This window comes from Bufo bufo, chromosome 3, assembly GCF_905171765.1.
Source record: "Bufo bufo chromosome 3, aBufBuf1.1, whole genome shotgun sequence".
NCBI lineage: Eukaryota > Metazoa > Chordata > Amphibia > Anura > Bufonidae > Bufo > Bufo bufo.
Window position 1 is genome coordinate 479,309,095 of NC_053391.1, and position 20,381 is coordinate 479,329,475.

General features: G+C 41.9%; 1 protein-coding gene across 1 annotated transcript in view; it reads left to right on the plus strand.

Annotated features, from left to right (window-relative positions):
- The window catches only part of ERCC5 (ERCC excision repair 5, endonuclease), a 59,554-nt gene that overhangs the window by 16,589 nt on the left and 22,584 nt on the right, over nt 1-20,381 (plus strand). Inside the window, exons 6-12 of the mRNA XM_040425247.1 lie at nt 973-1,033; nt 1,235-1,378; nt 4,657-4,864; nt 5,349-6,428; nt 7,873-8,111; nt 13,829-13,948; nt 16,045-16,258. Of these exons, the coding sequence (XP_040281181.1) occupies nt 973-1,033; nt 1,235-1,378; nt 4,657-4,864; nt 5,349-6,428; nt 7,873-8,111; nt 13,829-13,948; nt 16,045-16,258 (2,066 nt within the window). The remainder of the gene's footprint in view (nt 1-972; nt 1,034-1,234; nt 1,379-4,656; nt 4,865-5,348; nt 6,429-7,872; nt 8,112-13,828; nt 13,949-16,044; nt 16,259-20,381) is intronic.

Consider the following 20,381-nt stretch of genomic DNA (forward strand, 5'->3'; position numbering starts at 1 on the left):
GGGGTGCCGGGTGTCGGACTGATCCTGAGGATAGGTCATCAATATTGAGCCCAGAGAACCCCTTTAAGTGCCAAGATACAGTAGTTTCACTGTCAGTAAGAGCTCATGCACACATTAATTGGGTCTCAAACATGGCGCCCATAGGCTTCTATGCAAGAATGCGAATTAGCTGTGCATACGTTTTTGGCTAGGCTTCTTGTATTAAGTGGACAGAGGTTTGATTCAACTATGCCTTAGTTATATGTTTCTGGGAAATCTGGGTGACAACCAATATTACAGTTTCTACAAGAGTTGTCACCCAGCTTTCCAACACTGCTGAATATATGACCTTGCTTGCTATAGTGATAATGGAATGGAGGTATTTCAGAGCATTTCTAGGCAGATTGACCTTTCAGGACTTTGGGCAAATAGAGTGACCGACAGAAGCGTCTATAACTAAGAAACTGCAGATTAGAATTTCTGCCATATCCATTAGGGAGGAGGTACACCAGTCAGTCCTGTTATGTACAGATTGATCACTGAGTCACTTGTTTAGCATCCGTTATCCTGAAACACACCCTTATCCGTACAGCTATTAACAACCTTTATCTGCTACATATTAAAGACGTTTTTTAATGAAGATACATTTATCAGCTCTGGTCAGCACTTAATCACACTTGGACAACTTCTGCGGGTTGACGACGATGATATCTAGAAAATGAGCAAGTTGTGATCCAAACCACAATCAGGCCTGAATTTGGGCTGAAAAGAGCAGGATGCTTAGTTTACCTGCCCAGTCTGTAGTCCTACAATATGCAGATTTTCCTCAAGGCTGGAGAAAAATCATATATAGCTTTCATCCATTTCTTTCTTGGACCAGAGTCCTTTCATTTTTTCTTTTCTTTTTTTTTTTGTGTGTGTGTTCTTCTTTAGTAATATCAAATAATTATATTCCTTTTATGCTCTTTGTTTTCTTTTCTTCTATTTTTTTAGCTCCGAAGAGGAAGAAGAAAAGGAATGGGAAGAACGAATGACTCAAAAACGGATGGTTCAGGTATCGTTTACATATTGGAATGTAGCGCTCTTTATAGCGTTTTAGTCTGAATGGGCCAACTCCAATAACTAGTACCCAAATCTTATCTTGTTGTAACGGAACCTCTGCTTTCCACACTCACAGACTAGAGGCATCTACAGACATCACTGGGAGAGTATAATTTTCTTACATTTCTCACTAATGTATTTTCCTTTAATATAGGATGAAATCTTGGCCAATTTTAATTCAGTGGACATAGACTCTGAAGAATTTACTAGCCTCCCTGCAGAGGTAAAGCATGAAATACTGACTGACATGAAGGAGTTTGCAAAACGTAGAAGGACATTATATGAAGTTATGCCAGAGGTATGGACACTAAATGCAATGTACATGTTGATGCGCTGTAACACTAGTATACTAAACACTTGAATGCCACAGATTTATAAATTTTAAGGGCTAGATTCGAAGATGGTGAGAACGCTCTTATCAGGGCAGCTATTCCGCTTTAGGTAAGGAGAGTGATGGTCAGTTTCCCCAGGGTAGCATCTCTCTCCTCTATCTATATCTACCTATGTGTGTATTTTTCTGGCTGTACACACTACATTGTGTCCCAACATAATTTTCCTTTTGTAAGACATAAGAGAGGGGGACCTGAGGACACGGGGCCTAGGGGATAGTCGTGACGAATTACTTTGTCACAAAGTGCATTTATTTGTAAATAGCGGGTGCAATGACAAGGAATGGCGATTGTGCTGCCCCCCCCATCATTGAACCCCCTCAGATGCCTCGTGATGACGTCACCCCATCAGTCGGCGGGGTGACGTCATACGTCACCGCGCGGGATCTTCAAGCAAGATGACCGTGGTGGCCCCTTCTCACTTAAATAGATTTATTTATTTATTTTATGCACTTGGCGTATTTTTTGCCCTATAGGACGCACCTAGGTTTTAGAGGAGGACAATAAGAAAAAAAATATTTTTCATTACACCTCTGGTCAGACCACTAGCTAGACCCCCAATTTTAATCAGACCTCAGCTGACAGCCCCAATAAGACCCCCAATGTTAATAAGACCTCAGATCAGACCCCCAATCAGACCTCAGCTCAGACCCCAATGTGAATGACCCTAATCTGACCTCAGATAAGAGCCCCATGCCTCTCATCAGCCTCCATATGCCTCTCACCAGCCCCCAGCAGCCTTATATCAGCTCCATTGCCTCTCACCAGCCCCAGCAGCCTTATACCAGCCCCCAGCAGCCTCTCTTCAGCCCCCATTCTTTTTTTTATTAGCCCCCAGCAGCCTTATATAAGCCCCCATTGCCTGTCACCAGCCCCCAGCAGTGTTATATAAGCCCCCTTGCCTCTCACCAGCCCCCAGCCATGTTATATTAGCCCCCATCAGCCTTCTATTAAATAAAATAAAAAACCCACTTACCTCTCCTGCTTCTGGGCGCCGCCGCTCCTCACCGCCCACAATCTGCTTCCTCCTGCTGTCGGCTGTGCTGTTAACTGGCACTCACAGCTAGAGTTGTTGCGATACCAAAATTTTGAATCGGTTTCGATACCATAAAAAAGTATTGCGATACTCGATACCATTCGATACCACGCGAAAAAAATAAAACAAAAAAGCCACGTGCATTCCGCATTTTAAAAAATGGCGAATCGCGCATATTTTTTTAATATTTTAATAGTTTGGACTTTTCGGACGTGGCGATGTTTGTTTATTTATTTATTGTTTATATATTTTATATGTAAAATTGGGAAAGGGGGTGATTTATACTTAATATTTTGGTGTGTTTTTTTTTTTTCATTTTTTGTTTTTTTTACAGTTTATTTAATAACTATCCTGGGATCTTCTAATCCCTTGTCCTATTCACCCTGATAGAGCTCTATTAGGACCTCACACTCTCCCTGCTGCTCTGTGCATAGTACACACAGCAGCAGGGAGCAGACTATGGCAGCCAGGGCTTCAGTAGCGTCCACTCCTGGCTGCCATGGTAACTGATCGGAGCCCCAGGATTACACTGCTGGGGCTCCGATCAGTAGCTGCCACCGCCACCAATGATGAGGAGGGGAGGGGACCCTGTGGCCACTGCCACCAATGATTATAATACTGGGGGGGGTTGAGGGGGGCGGGCGCACTGCACCACCAATGATAATTAACCCTTAATACAGGAGGCGGGTTCCAGCAGCAGATCAGCGGCAGTTAACCCCTCAGGTGCCACACCTAAGGGGTTAACTGCCGCTGATCACAGTTCCCTGTCAGAGGCAGGATGTCGGCTATGCGATTCTGCTGCCATCACCTGCCTCTTGTATTAAAAGTTAAAGACGACCTTATATGGATTCGGACTTTGTTTAAGCAGCAGGCTACACAGAGCGGCGCCCAGAGATGTCCCAGCACTTAGTATTATTCCTGGGCGTCGCTACGTTCGCCCGCTGTGCGCCTGTGCCCCATTACCGTCTCCTGCAGTACTGCTCCATATGCTAATTACTATCGGAGCAATGGGGAGGAGACAGCAGCTTCTCTAGTGGACGTTCCTTCTCCCTGCGCTGCGATTGGACAGCGCTACAGCCAGGGGAGAAGGAACGCCCACTAGAGAAGCTGCTGTCTCCTCCCCATTGCTCCGATAGTAATTAGCATATGGAGCAGGACTGCAGGAGACGGTATTGGGGCACAGGCGCACAGCAGGCGAACGGATCGGCGCCCAGGAATAATACTAAGTGCTGGGATATCTCTGGGCACCGCTCTGTGTAGCCTGCTGCTTAAAGTCCGGACCCATGAAAAGTACTATCAATGGTGGCGCAGTGCGCCCTCCCCTCCTCCGTCCCTCCCTCCCCATTGGTGGCAGCGGCAGCAGCAGCACAGGGAGGAGGGAGAGACTGCTTCCTTCTCCCCTATGCTGCTGAGGGAACATGAGCACGCTGACAGCAGCACGCTCATGTTCAGAGATAATAGACTGCGCAGAGGCGCCGGCCAGTATCGAAAAAATGGAAATCCCGGTATCGTATCGATACCGGGACAAAAGTATCGATTGGGTATCGAAATTTCGATACCCGCAACAACCCTACTCACAGCGTGAGGTCACAGAGCACCCTGACGCTGTGCGCAGCCACTGCACAGCTGACAGCCGAGGACCAGGAAGCCGTGAGTACAGAGCCTTCACCGCTTCCAAGTCCTCCAGTACTAATGAGCGCTTCCATAATGGAAGCGCTCATTAGTATTCGCCTCATAAGACACAGGGGCGTCTTATGGGGTGAAAAATGCGGTATGCTATATTCCGCAGCGCTTTACAAATGTTAGCATTATGAGGTATGTATGTTTTAGTTTTTTCGGCCATTTCAGGGACAGTCGATTCGTTACCAGGAAGCATAGTGGCTATCAAATTTTTCCTGAAATTCGGATTGAAGTGTCATCAGTATGTGATGGGTGGAGGTCCTACTCCTGGCACTCCCGCTGATCAGCTTCTCCAGTGAGTGCCACGGCCTAGGAAGAGGCCGCGGCACTCACTCACTGGAGCACTGCGGCCTCTTCAAACAGCTGATCTGTGGAGATGCTGGAAGTTAGACCCCAACTGATCACATACTGATGACCTATCCTGAGGATAGGACAAGCCCTTGAATTTGCCTTTTTTTGTTTGTTTTTTAGGACTCCAATGATTTTTCCCAGTATCAGCTGAAAGGACTGCTGAAAAAAAATAATTTGAGCAGGTGCCTTGATAACGTGCGGAAAGAGATGAACCAGCAGTACACGGGGGAGGTCCGCGCTCAGTTTGAGACAGAAGGGGGGTTTATGAAAGAGGTTGAAACTCGCCGTCTGGTCTCAGAGGACACTTCTCATTATATTCTAATTAAAGGTATAAGTACACACAGCAGCAAATGCTTGATATGAACAGTGCCAACTGCACAGTGTATCATATGGCAGGAGGTGAAGTATTCTGCACTACTGCACAGCCCTACATTATTGTAAATACAGACTCAGACCTTATCCTTGCATTTCACGGTTTACTGCTGATGATAAAAATTTTAATTAACAAAATATTTTGATTCCAATTTGAAATCTTTTCATTAATATAGGTTGTCTCATCAGAGAGAAACTCCTTTCTACATTTCCCCCTATTGGGGACATGTAGAAATACAAGGCACCTGTGCCGATTTAATGACTGTCTTTGTAATCCAAGGACATCTCAAGTCCACTGGAATAGAAGCCAGTCCTACACAACCGCTGTCCATTCTGGCTCGTAGAGGGGCATCCTAATAGGACATATGGACTATGGTTGTACTCATCAGACTTTAACCTTCGTCACTTTTCATATAAAACACTTTCTTTTTGCTTTTTAGGAATAAAAGAAAAAGATAAGAAAGATGATGTGCCCGAGCAAGCTATGCCCTCTAGTTCTAGTGATATGCCAAAAACCTACCTTGATATGAAGCTGGCTTCTGCCCATAAACCGAAGAAAGCAAAGGACAGCATTCCAGAAGAGCGGCCACCCTCCCCAAGAACACTTTTTGCTATACAGGAAGCAATGATGGAAAGTAACTCTGATGAAGAACCTCATAACAGTGGTGTAACCCAAAGCAATGAAATGGCATCTGTGGGGGCAATAGATGGCAGTGTCTCGCCCAGAACCCTGCAAGCAATTCAAGAGGCTCTTACTGAAGATGAAATGGCTTCGAGCAGGAAAAGGCCTGTTGGGATAAATGATGGAAAGGATGAGTTAAAGATCTGGCAACCTAAAGCCAAGGTTTTGATTATTAGTAGCTCAGATGAGGAAGATGAAGACTTGGTTATTGAGAGTGAAACAAAAACTGCCCTGGGTATATTTAAAGCAAGCAATGAGGTAGACTGTTCTACCAATAGTCTTACGAGTAGCAATGATAAATCAATAGTCAGTAGTTTGGTGTCTGTTACAAACCATGGTGAGATACCTCACAAAGTAAATGTGACCAAAGCAGACGAAAAAGATCTGAACATGCAGGAAAAGAAAACTCCTCTCTGTTCTCAGGATACACCTGTTGAGAAACCTGTGTTAAATATTTCCAGTCAAAGTAACATAACTCCTTCACTTCAGAGCAACCTTCAAGATCCATCCAGTAGTATAGCTACTCCAATTTCCTTGGAGTTGGAGAACTCTAAATTAAAGTTGAGTGAAAAAACTGATGATGAACTTAACCCCAGCAAAAATGAAACTGACCTCCAGTCTTCACCATCAGAGTCTTCGGGTTCTTCATCACTGTCCATACAGAATAATCCAGTGTTGGTGGTGCCACCACAGCAGAAGGCCATTGATACTGCTTGTAGGCAAGAAGAATCTACTGCTAATGTTCCAGATACAAATTATGTCCCTATGACTCCAGAAAGCATTCCTATTATTGATGAAGTATTGGATAGAGATAAAGAAATGGATTCAGGCTCTGAGGGTCAGTGTCTTTCACATGATGTATATTTAGCTTCATGTACACTCCAGATACTATGTGAATGCACACTGACTATTAGCTAGATTAGTCAGAAAGTGGAAACCTCTTTAGTGGGACACTTCCATCATTTTTTTTTCACATATTAAAGGGAATGTGTCACTGAAATGTTTTTTTGCCAGTTAATACGAGATAGTGACACATGTACCGTACTTTTTATTTAATCTACTTTTATTTTCTGATATTATTTTTCTTAATTCTATTTCCTGAACATGATTATTGGAGCAGCCATTTTGCCTAAGCTGTTCTTGACAGCAGCCACCATGGACCACAGACGTAATAGACTGGAGGGGACTCATTGACTGCTGTGGGATAGTTTTCTAGGCATGCTCTGTGACCTGTGCAGAGGTCAGGAGAGAGTCGATAAGCTGTGATATCACCTGTTGTGAATGGTGGATCTTGTGTTATTTATGTATAGATGATATTTGTCATTCTATTTCTGACTCTAGTGATAAGGAGAGAACGTCAGTAAAGTGATCTGTACAGAACAAGGAGTGACGCCTAGTTTAAGGCTTAGTTGCCAGTGCGAAAACGTCAGAATTGTGTGGGGTTTTTTTTGTTTGTTTTTTGTTTTTTAATTATAGACAGACATGGAAAATGAAAAATAACCATCTAAAATTCTTTAATATACGCTTAACATAAAAACATGATTTAAACAGTCATTTTCTGATGACACGTCCCCTTTAACAGCCTATATGTGAATATTCAATTTTTTTTTATTTTTTTTTTGGGTTGGTTCGTTTTCTGGCTGTAAATATTTGATGCCAGTCCATGTATTCTACTTTCTGCCCTGGCTCTTTAAATTCCTCTTTGGACTTTTAGCACAGCAAGCAGTCTAAAGGGGTTGTGCAGGCAGTATATATTGATGACCTATCCTCAGGATAGGTCATCGATATCTGATCGGCAGGGGTCCAACACCCAGCACCCCTTGCTGATGTGCTGTTTAATGAGGGTTGAGGTAAGGTCATCAATATCTGAGCCACACGCAACCCCTTTATCAAATATACTGCCGGAATAAAAAATAAAATACCCTTTTGTGCTGAAAGTCTCCCTTTAAATGGATGTCACCCTGGGACAGCCCTATGATGTACAGTGCTGCATGAATAATAATCCTGAAACCTCAGTCATTTTTAGCGCTAGACTCCCTCTTGTTTGGGAGCGCACAGCAGAGTAACTGGAGATAGTACAGCGATAAAAATGACTGATCTGAGCTCAGCGTCAGGTGTACTATTCGTGCAGAGCTGGTCTGAGGTGGCAAAATACCTTTAACCTGTTGATTGGTAGTAAGTTAACAGTGTAGAGACATCCAGTTTAGAGATGCCTGTTAACATACATTGTATGTTTTATACCTATACATTTTACTGTAACATGTTTTCTTTCTTTTTCATAGGTAGTTTCATTGAAGTAGAAAGTGATTCAGATGATAGTAATTCTCAGCAAGTACAAACAACTGAATCTCCCAAAGATACAATGGAAAGGCAAGTGGGTGATTTCACCAAGGCAGCATCCACCTCTGCCACTCAGATCGAAGACGCCTTCAGAGAAGATGAGCGGGCAAATGTTCCGAATCCTGAACTACAGCAAAATGAGGGAGAGGCCAAATCCAATGAGTGGCAAGACATTAGTATGGTAACAATATTGATTGATTTTGATCATATCTCTGATTATAGCCTGGCACAACATTGAAGGGAGACTATACTGCACATAAACCTGGCACATATAAACCGATGCACACAGTGTTACTTGCTGGGGACAAACGTTGTCATTTTTGTATACATTTTATAACTACAGTCAATAGTTAAAGGGGTTCTCCGGGATTTACATATTAATTACTGATCCCCAAGATAGGTCATCAGTATGAGATCTACACCCTCACCAATCTGCTGTTTGAGGAAGCCACAGTGCTCACCAGAGATCTGGTGATTGCTGCGGCCTCCTCACTGCTTGCCAAGCACTGCGCCATCCATTGTATTCGCTTGAATGAGATTAAGTTGTGCCTAGGCCATGTTACAGATGAACGTGACGTCACATGGCCTAGTAACAGGCCTTAGCGCTCATGGAGTACCACAGCCTCTTCATACAGCTGCTCAGCAGTGGTCCTGGAAGTCGGACCCCCACAGATACTGATGACCTATCCTGAGGATAAGCCATCAATATGTAAATCCCAGAAAACCCCTTTAAGTCTACTTTTCAAACTTCTAGAGGCAAATAGCAACTAGTTAATGAGTGTATACAGTGTATATCATAACCATATATAATGTTAAATTTTTTTAAAGTAGTAAAACAAAATAAAAACCACGTACAGTGCTGCCCATAATTATTCATACCCCTGGCAAATTTTGACTTAAAGTTACTTTTATTCAACCAGCAAGTAATTTTTGCTGGTGAAATGACATAGATGTCTCCCAAAAGATAACAAGAGGCATTATTGTGGAAAAAAAACATTTCTCAGCTTTTATTTACATTTGAGCAAAAAGTGTCCAGTCCAAAATGATTCATACCCTTCTCAATAATCAATAGAAAAGCCTTTATTGGCTATTACAGCAATCAAACGCTTCCTATAATTGCAGACCAGCTTTTTGGTATTTTTGCCCATTCATCTTTAGCAATGAGCTCCAAATCCTTCAGGTTGGAGGGTCTTCTTGCCATCACCCTGATCTTTAGCTCCCTCCACAGATTCTCAATTGGATTCAAGTCTGGACTCTGGCTGGGTCACTCCAAAACGTTAATGTTGTTGTCTGCTAACCATTTCTTCACCACTTTTGCTGTGTGTTTTGGGTCATTGTCATGCTGAAATGTCCACTGGTGCCCAAGGCCAAGTTTCTCTGCAGACTGCCTGATGTTGTCGTTGAAAATCCTCATGTATTGCTCTTTTTTCATGGTGCCGATTACTGTGATTAGGTTCCCTGGTCCATTGGCTGAAAAACACCCCCAAAGCATTGGGTTCCCACCACCATGTTTGACAGTGGGGATGGTGTTCTTTGGGTTGAAGACTTCTCCTTTTTTACGCCAACTGGACACTTTTTGCTCAAATGTAAATAAAAGCTGAGAAATGTTTTTTTCCACAATAATGCCTTTTGTACATCGTCTTATTATCTTTTGGGAGACACCTATGTCCTTTCTCGTCAAAAAATTACTTGCTGGTTGAGTAAAAGTAACTTTAAGTAAAAATTTGCCAGGGGTATGAATAATTATGGGCAGCACTGTAAATATGGTATCACTGTAATTGTACTGACCAAGCTTGCCATATCTTTTTTAGCAAATAGTGAACACCATAAAAACAAAACCTGAGAAAGCCATGGCAGCAATGCATTTTTTTCTTGTTTTTCAATACAGATATAGTGAATTAAATGGTGCCGTTAAAAAAAATACTTATCCTGAAAAAATAAGTCCTCTATGTGAATGGTAAAGTAAAAAAGTTATGGGTCTTGGAAGGAGGTCAGAAAAAATGGGCACGGAAATTGTCTTGGTCTCTAAGGAGTTATACCATAGTCCTAATATTAGTGGCAGGATAATTCTTATAACGAGGTTGATATGTAATGGACTTTAATATAAAATATATAAAGGCAGGTGGCTCTCCTATGCACTATATGGAAAGGGTGCACTGATCTCAGTGACTCACCCTGTAACAGCAGAACAAAAATTGAGTAAATAAAATTAAGGAGGATCGGCAGTCCAATTTCAGAATCACTCCGAAAATCAATTTATTTAAGCTGAGTACATCATAATTCATATAAATAACATAAAACAATCCACTGAAAAACTAAAGCTAAAAACTAAATCAATAAAAGTCAATAAAGAACAACAATAAAAAGTCCACAAGTATAAATAAGAACGGCATTAATGAGATAGATTCCAGAAAGTCCATGTCTCTTTATGCAACACTGAGTGGTATCTCTCGCATTAGAATGTTATCACAATTATATCAGCTGATGTTACCTATTCTTTTCAGATTATATTATTTAATCTCCAGTAATTGTGCACTGAGGATAAATGGATTGTAGTAGATCCTCTATTAGTCAGATGTTGGCTGTATGACCGTAATGTTCATTAGGAATATGAAGATCACTTTACATGCATTGGGGATCATTCCCATGTGTTGCCCATGTTGGTTATCATAACATGTCCTTTCAGATGTTCGTGATCAGTAACAAATTTAAAGGGGTTCTGTAGTTATTTTAAACTGATGACCTATCCTCTGGATAGATCATCAGCATCTTATCGGCGGGGGTCCGACACCCGGGACCCCTGCCGATCAGCTGTTTGAGAAGGCAGCTGCGCTGGCAGTAGCGCCGCGGCCTTCTCGCTGTTTACCGCAGGCCCAGTGACATCACGACTAGTATCAATGGCCTGGGAGCGACTAAGCTCTGTTCACTTGAATGGGGGATAGATCATCAGTTTAAAAAAACTGCAGAACCCCTTTAACAGTTATGCTGGAGTTAGCTATATTAGTTCTATAGTCCTCTCTATCAAAGCGCAGATGAGTTAATTCAATATTCCTACCAGGGTGGATTTTATTTAAATCAAACTGATTTAAATCACTAGTCAGTAAGGCTTCATTTAAATCATAGTTTTCTACATAAAGACTAATTCTTGCTGGTATAACTTATAATATGCAAGTAGATGAAGATTTTCAGAATAACAACTTTTCATATTAGTTTGATTAGGTTGATTCTGCATTCATAGGTTTGTAGAAGTTAGTATTAAGGTAACATTTTTGCTGTGAAGAAGAGGCATGTGATGTCTGCTGAGTCAAATTCAGTTTTGAGAACTGCAAAAGTAAACCAAGCATCTGTGATAATATCTTGTAGGCAGAGAAACTGCCCAATAATCTTACAAAAACCTCTGGAAGAGCATGACATTGTGAATGGACAAAGGGGGAAACTAACTCTCCTTAGGGAGAGGGCACCTTAATCAGTGGGAGGAGACTTATAGGCCATACATGCTCCTCTGGAATTCTGGGAGGGAAGGGATGCAAATGAGCTCTTAACAAGCTCTGCCTCTAATGCCACCAGATGTAAGGCAGCTATCCTAAAGGTCAATGTTCAGCTCTTAAAATAAGCCTTGAGACATGACTTGGATATTAAATAAGCCAGCACCTCATCTGCAGACAGCTGTTTCGGACACAGGCCTCCTACCCAGTTAAGCCAGTTCTTTCTGCTCTGCACTGATGAGGTGCTGGCTTATTTAATATCCAAGTCATGTCTCAAGGCTTATTTTAAGAGCTGAACATTGACTTATAGGATAGCTTCCTTACATCTGGTGGCATTAGAGGCAGAGCTTGTTAAGAGCTCATTTGCATTTCTTCCCTCCCATTGTGAATTGATTAATGGAATTTATTTACCAAAAAAATAAACATATACAGCCTTATGCTACATAATTAAAAAACGAATGTTTATTTCATGATGGAATAACCTTTGGATGGTAATATATTTTCCTCAAAAAGCATTTTATATAAAAAAAAATCAGATTTAAATAAAAAAAATCTGATATTTTTTATTTATTTTTTTAATCATTGATTTTTATCCACCCTGATTCCTACTCGCGGTTCTGTCTTCAAGGGGTCGTAGTCTTAGTGCCTGCCGTGGCGTCCCACGTGTTCATCAGCTCCGCGAGCTTACCTCCGAATCTCCCCTCCAGCCTGTAGGTCCGTCTGTGTAGACGCCGTCCTTGCGCTTGGAGGAGGCGGCTTGTATACTTTGAAGAGGCACAGTCAGCGTGTAGGCATGGTGCATAAAAGCCGGCCGTACGCCTTTCGATTTGAATGGATACAATCCTGGAGCGCTCCTTTTAGAAAGAGTTATAAATGGAAGTCCATCTTGAAATATGTATGTATATCTGCCCCCTATGTATGGATATTTCAAGATGGACTTCCAACTAATCTGCGCTTTGATAGAGAGGAGGCAACTAATAGAACTAATATAGCTAACTCCAGCATAACTGATCACTAACATCTGAAAGGACATGTTATGATAACCAGCATGGGGCAACACATGGGAATGATCCCCAATGCAAGTAAAGTGATCTTCATATTCCTAATGAACATTACGGTCATACAGCCAACATCTGACTAATAGAGGATCTACTACAATCCATTTATCCTCAGTGCACAATTACTGGAGATTAAATAATATAATCTGAAAAGAATAGGTAACATCAGCTGATATAATTGTGATAACATTCTAATGCGAGCGATACCACTCATTAATGCCGTTCTTATTTATACTTGTGGACTTTTTATTGTTGTTCTTTATTGACTTTTATTGATTTTTAGCTTTAGTTTTTCAGTGGATTGTTTTATGTTATTTATATGAATTATGATGTACTCAGCTTAAATAAATTGATTCTCGACGTGATTCTGAAATTGGACTGCCGATCCTCCTTAATTTTATTTACTCAATTTATGTAATGGACTTTATTGATACATATTTGTTCACCACCAGGAACATTGGCCCACATTTGATATAGTGGCTGTGCCTGAATTCTGCAATAATTTGAACCAAAATTTTGGTGCATTTCATTTTAGACATATTTACAAAGCAAGTAAGCCCAAAAAAAAAAAGAGTCCATTGTGCCTTGTCTGCCAAGGGAGCAGGCATGGCTTTTAGGAAAGTGCTTGTCTTTATGGGGTGAGGGGCCATGGCTTAAAGGGAACCTGTCACCTCCCAAAACCATCCCAAGCCGCCAGCAGTACCTGCGTGTAGCCCGCAGTGTGTTTCCGATGATGCCTTTCTTCCTGAAGGCAGATGCAGCAAAAGTACTGAGAACTTTGTTTTATCCCCTGCCCGGCGTGCTTCTCCACAAATGCTTCAAGTCACGGTAACTACGCCCCCTTCCCTGCCCCTTCGATGTGACTGACAGGCGCCAGTTCGGCTGGCTTTGCCGAACTCTCGCGCATAAGCGCTGTCAGTCACAGCGAAGGGGCAGGGAAGGGGGCGTGGTTACCGTGACTTGAAGCAAGGAGGCCGCTGCCGCCGTGACTTCAAGCTTGACTAGAAAAGCGCCGGGCAGGGGATAAAACAACGTTTTCAGTACTTTTGCTGTGTCTGCCTTCAGGAAGAAAGGCATCATAAGAAACACACTGCTGGCGGCTTGGGATGGTTTTGGGAGGTGACAGGTTCCCTTTAAGATGTACCTTTTTGCTCCAGAATTCTGTCGCAAAGTAAGCCAACCAATAGTTGGTATAACATTATGCAGAATGCCTGCATCCAGCCTGAGCCACTGTGATAAATCTAGGGCATCTTTAGACTGCCTCACTTTCCACCATCTACATCTTGGACAAGCTTAGTAAATCTGCCATATTGTACTATATCACTGTGCTTTAAACATGTTTCATCTTCTTGCAGGAAGAACTGGAGACGCTGGAGAATAATCTGTTTGTTCAGCAGACCTCGCTCCAGGCACAGAGGCAGCAGCAGGAACGTGTTGCTGCATCTGTGACCGGACAGATGTACCTAGAAAGTCAGGTTAGTGCTGTCTGATATCTCCCATACACAATATAGTAACTAAGATGCAGGTGTGTCATGTCATTGCTAAATAAAAAATGTGTGAATTAATTTCTACAAGTGGTACCTTGGAACCAAACCTGAGTTTGGGAAATGTTTTTTTACAGTACAAATTAATTTATGAAGTTATTACCTGAAGTCTCGTGAGACTTCGCAAAGCGATAACTTCAGCTCATCGAGCCAATACATTCTAATACTGTACGGTGCTCCCGCTCCGTACAGTATTGGAACGAAGTTTTTATGCGAATCGGCTTCGGATGTTTCATCTGAAGTTGATTCGCTCATCCCTAGTTATGGCCACCCTACAATCCAGCCGTGGTAATTGTGCTTGCATACTATAGGAAAAGTGGCCAGGACCTTGGGAGTACGCACAGGGCGGAGCCTTTTTCTATAGTGTGAGGCACGACCACCTCAAAGGAAGGCAATATGGATAATAACAATGCATTAGTAAGTGGCTTGTATCTACTTGATAAATGGCATTTGCTGAAGGGAGACAAGCCCTTTAATACCATGCACTTACTAATGTATTGTGATTGTCCATATTACTTCCTTTGCTGGCTGAATTCATTTTTCCATCACATTATGCACTGCTCGTATCCAATTGTTATGACCACCCTGCAAGCCAATGGATGAAGATTATGATAGGGCACTCGCACCTCCACCCAACTTCGTAGACAAAGTCAAAGATGAACCAGACAACTCTGAGGAATATTCCCAGCAACCAAAAACTTCTGAAGGGGAGCTTAAAATCAGTGCTGTCTTTTCAGTCAGTGGCAGCCCCTTAGGTTCTTCTGTAGCCCCCCAGCACTCCAGTGGATTGCAGGCACCCCTGAGCTCCCCAGGAGTAAACAAATCTGTCCCAGCAGTTCCTGCTGTTCCCGCTGTCCCTGCTGTCCCTCCACCCTCTGTCAGAGTTTCCTGTTCAGGCTGCAAAAAGATTCTTCAGAAGGGACAGACTGCATACCAGCGTTAAGGATCTACACAGCTCTTCTGTTCCACCCTTTGCCTTACTGGTTACACTGTATCTCCCGCCCCCTCGGCCAGTTCCTCCTGCCAAGTAAACCTGCTCCAGCTGCTCAAAAGTCATTGTAGACCCCAAGGATGTCATTACAGCCTAGTTTGACAGTACGAGTGGCAGTAAGGACTTCTGTAGCCAACCCTGTCTGTCATCCTTTGAGTTGAAGAGGAAGGCAACAGTAACTACACATTTTGCAGTAATTGCCCCACTTCTTTGAAAGGTCGTGCTTGTATAGCAGCTTGTTGGTCATGCTTGCATACTATAGGAAAAGACGCCAATAGTGGTAAAACACGTCCACTGCTGCTGGATTGCAGGGTGGTCGTACTCCTTGTATACAAACAGTGTACTGTATAATGAATCAAGCCAGCAAAGGAGGTAATATGGACAATCGCAATACATTAGAAAGTGGATTTTATTAACTTTGTCTACACGATACATGCCATTTTGCTGAAGGGAGACAACTGCTTAAAATGTATCTACTCTACAACACTATTGTCCAATGCTCTCTCACATATCTGGGATATGACATGCTGCCCCCTAATGCAGCAGTGCTGTGTACCTCAAATATAATGTTGCTTCTGACTTTAAAATTCCATTTTGGGCCCCAATATACACACTGACTACGAATACATAATAGTATATATATACACACACACACACACACACACACACACACCGATCAGCCATAATTTTAAACCCACTTAGAGGTTAAATGAATAACATAGATTATTTGTGACCATAGCCACTGTCAAGGTAGTAAGTGAACAGTCAGTTTGTGAAGTTGATATGTAGGATAAAAAAAAATATATACCCATAAAAAATGGTCCAAGGAAGGACAACCAGTGAATTGGTGATCGGTTCAGTATAGTATGCATGCGGATTATATGGCAACAGAATGTACCCCCTCGCTACACAGTCACGTACCTACATTTAAAGGACAACAGATGCCATGTAGGTTTAGAGAGTCAACTTTGTTAGCAAGAGAAGCAGTTCACGAATAATTGTAAGTGTACAAAGTAATCTTCTTTTCACTCTCCAGGAACTTTTGCGTCTGTTTGGTATTCCTTACATTGTAGCTCCTATGGAGGCAGAAGCTCAGTGTGCCATTTTAGACCTGACGGACCAGACCTCTGGCACTATCACAGACGATAGTGATATCTGGCTTTTTGGGGCACGACATGTCTACAAGAATTTCTTTTCTCAAAATAAATATGTGGAATATTTCCAGTTGTGTGATATTCAGAATCAGCTGGGTAAGTAAATTAGAAGCCTTTAGCTAGAAAAATGGCTGGCATTTATTGCAGTCTTGGGTATAGAGAGTGACAATCCTTTGTATGCAGCAATTTGCTTACACATCCAACGTGTCTACAAATACTCATACCACATTAAACATGTGATAACCCAAATTAATAACGTATTCCAAAAGTCAATGACCTGACCCTTTGCCTCTGATATGTTACACTAAATGCTGCTTAAAGGGCATTTGTCAGCAGGTGTGTACCTAAGATACCAGATGAAACAGGTCAGCCAACTTCATAGGTACAAATCTGCTGACAGATGTCCTGTCAAGGGACATTTCTATCGCCAGAGATGCTTTAAGTTACTGATAGATGTTGGTCACACCTCTTGGCTAACTAATACTGGGATTTTCTTCTCCTTAAGGGCCCTTTACACTCTCCGGGAATCTGCCAGATAATCGCTAACGAGCGTTCATAGCGATTATCTGGCGTGTAAAGGTGCCGCCAATTACCCAATGAACAAGCCAATGAACGCTTGTTCGTCGGGTAATATGCTCATTTGTGTGGACACCTAAATTGCTGTTTGCAAACGAGTCTGTATGGGGATGAGCGATGGCACTTGCGATCGCTCCTCCCCATACTGTGGAGGAGATCACTGCATGTAAATGCAGCGGTCTTCTTCACTGACGAGCAGACATTTCTATCCTGATAATCGCCTACAAAATTGGCCCGTGTAAAGGGGCCTTTAGATTGCACAGTACATATGTTTACTCAGTTACAGTTATTCCAACTGATCTAGGTTAGTATTATGTATGTAATACATAAATGTATGCTATATTTAAGGGTATATAATTGTATTTGGTCTCTCTATACTTTATATTGTATGGTATACTACTACCCATTTTGGCTTAAATCATCCACTCACAGTAAGTTGCCCATATCTGAAGTTGTATGCTGAGAGACTTGGCAAACTTGCCTGTTCCTAAAGCAGTTAAGTTCTTGAAGACCTTAGTGTCCATTTGGAGACCCAGATAAGACCTTGATCTCAGAATCTACTTACAGAACACGGGATTAGAAATGGTGTTTATGCTGAAGTCATTGACCCACATTTACTAACACTGTCTAGCCAGTGTAAACTTTAGGGAGCCACTTTATCCCAGTGGCTGTTGCTGCATGATCAATGCAGCACATATACAGTTAAGTCTATTTTAACGTAACATAATTGTTGGCTAAATATATTCCAAAAATTGTGCCAAATTGTTAATGAATTTTTTTTTTCGGTGGACTGCCAAGCCAGGCTCCCCTTCTTGAAAAAAATCACAAAAACTGTCCGACAGTGTCTAAAACCATAAATGTGGGGCAAATCATGTACACCAGTTTTTTGGGTTCTTTTGTGGAATTTTCACTAGAATTCTTGCACATTTTGATTAGTGAATCAATAAATCCCCCCATTTTTCTCGCTTCAGATGCTGGAAACCCTTTTGACATCATTGTCACTCTGGAACGTGATATTTTTTTTTTTAGGTTGTTGGTGTTGATTATAAAGGGGCTTAGCAAATAGGCCAGGGATATCATTTATCCAAAGTTTAATCTTGCTAAGACTAACAGCTGTTGTGTGAAATGCAACTGTTGTTCCTAGTGTAAATCATAAGTAATAGCATTCGATGTCCCCGTGTTCTGTTCATACATTATTTTATATTTCACTTTTACTTCTTCACTTCAGCTATTGTTCCGTGATACCCATACTTAGCGTTATTCCCTTCTTATACAGTAATGGCATATCACTAAGTCAATGCTGGAGCCCCTTCATAGTCTTTCACTGCACAGCAGCACCTTGTCCACAACCCAGAGCAAGTGAATGGGCCCGGCTGCAGTTCTCCAGCTCCAGGAGCTGCTGCTATGCTCAGAGAACAAAGGAGGTCATTTACGATCCAGAAATACGCCTATATTAGACATATTTGTGGCGCAGATTGCATTGCAGTCGATGCAAACATTATATATGGACTAAGCCCTCATTCTCATATGATAAAATCGGAGACTCTCAGCCAATGTATTTTAATCAAAACACATTTGTGCCCGCCTACCAGCGCCAGGGTGGTATCAGTGAGGCAGGTCCTACTCTAAACCTACCTATGCCTTTGGGCATCTATGTCCAGGAGAGCAGACCCTGCACATATAGTGTGCTGCTTCTTGTTACTTCTTACCTTCTTAGCGCATTATTCACATGAATGCGCTCCTATTATCTGGGGAGCAACATTTTTGTGCACTTTTGCCCCACCTATCTAACAGACGACCTTGATTAGATGGTACATATAGCTGTGTGTGCTCCTCTCATTGATTGCTTGGTGCACATAGAGGTAACAAGGCGCAACACACTATATGTGCAGTATGTCTGTGAAGGTTCTCATTTATCATATATTATCATCTCATATATGTGCAGGGTCTTCTCTCCTGAATATAGATGCCCAATGGCATAGGTAGGTTTAGAGTAGGACCTTCCTGACTGAGACCACCTTGGCCGCGGGTAGGTGGGCACAGATGTGTTTTGATCAAAATATATTGACTGAGAGTCTCGGATTTTATCATATCAGAATGAGGGTTTAGTCCATATATAATGCTTGCATCTATTGTCTTAGTGCATTATTTTTTGTGATTTTTCTTTTATAAATGTAGCAATGTACATCCGCATATTCATTTATCATATCGTGCAGGAGTTAAACAGGGGTTTTTATCTGTTTCTGTGATTTTTGGCAGATTGCATCGTAAAAAGGTTATTTGCACTGCATTTTGCGACTTTTCCCCGCTGACGCCAGGTCTAAAAAAGGGGGCGTGACAAGGAAGGGGATGGGCCGACAGGCCAGTCTCATTCATCATTTTCTACGTCTGTTTTAGGCATAGAAAATGGTCTACATATAACAGAGCAAGGAAGCCGGCTTACATTTAGACCAACGCTGGATGCGCCGAAGTTATGTAGAGGCCGGCGCCTCTTCGCCGGATCCACCGCCAGCGATAGGGTTTATTAAGTCTTAATAAATGACCCCCAAAGTGCTTTGGGTCCTCCACTCTCAGGTGAAGTGCCAGAGGTGAGACGGTCACTGATCATAAAGTGATAGTATATCCTGGCAAAACAGATCACAGACCTAAAAGAAATGAATAAAACTGGTTTTGAAGTTTTCATTTTTTAACTTATTATAGGATCCTCCTGAACTAAATGTGTAAAATAAGCAGTGAAAACATTGGATATACAATATTGCTGCACTGCAACTTTCTGGTAAAGTAATACATACAATATAAAGAAGTAATACATACATCGTAATAAAGTAGGCACATTATAATAAAGCAATGCATAAATTGTAATAAAACAATAAATGCATTATAATAAAATACTGCATACATCCTAATAAAGTGATACTTACATCATAATAAAATCCATAGAAAACATCAAGGAAAATCTAGCTCTATTTGCATTTTACGCATACATTAAGTGCATTGCTCTTGACTTACTGCAACAAAATGTATCTGCCCTCTTCATGTATTTTATTACACCGCAGTTTGGTCCCAGCAGTTTGAGGCTGCCAGACATGTAGACATTTTATCCTGCTTAATTGTTACAGATACGTGAGCTGCTCAAGTTTTATTCATAGGGACCTATTACTGTACATCCTAAAAGGCCCATCTAATAACACAGTAGGCCATTGTGCTAAGGCCGATGTCATGTACAGTAGAGGCACACACCAGCTTCCTCCCATTGGACACAAGTGAGCTTTGCTCTTCGGGGACATCATCGCTGGGATTGTTCAGCCCCAGGATTGGGTTGCATAGCCTGTATCCATATCATAGAATATTTAGACTTCCTCCTTTGTCCTGTTGCGCCTTTATATTTTTGGCGTATCTTTGTCTGACTTGCCGAGATAGTTATGTCAATCAGTGATTCCAACTGGATTTACAAGTCACCATATGATTCCTTTTCATCCCATGTGTCGTGTTCACTATTGTTCGGTTTTAAATTCCAGTATAGTAGTAGCTCCAGAAAATGTTTGCACTTTTTTCCCTTTCTCCAGAGATACAGAGTGTCACATAAATACTCTTTGCTATGCAATACTGTATGACGGCATGCAACTTAAATACAATGCTATTT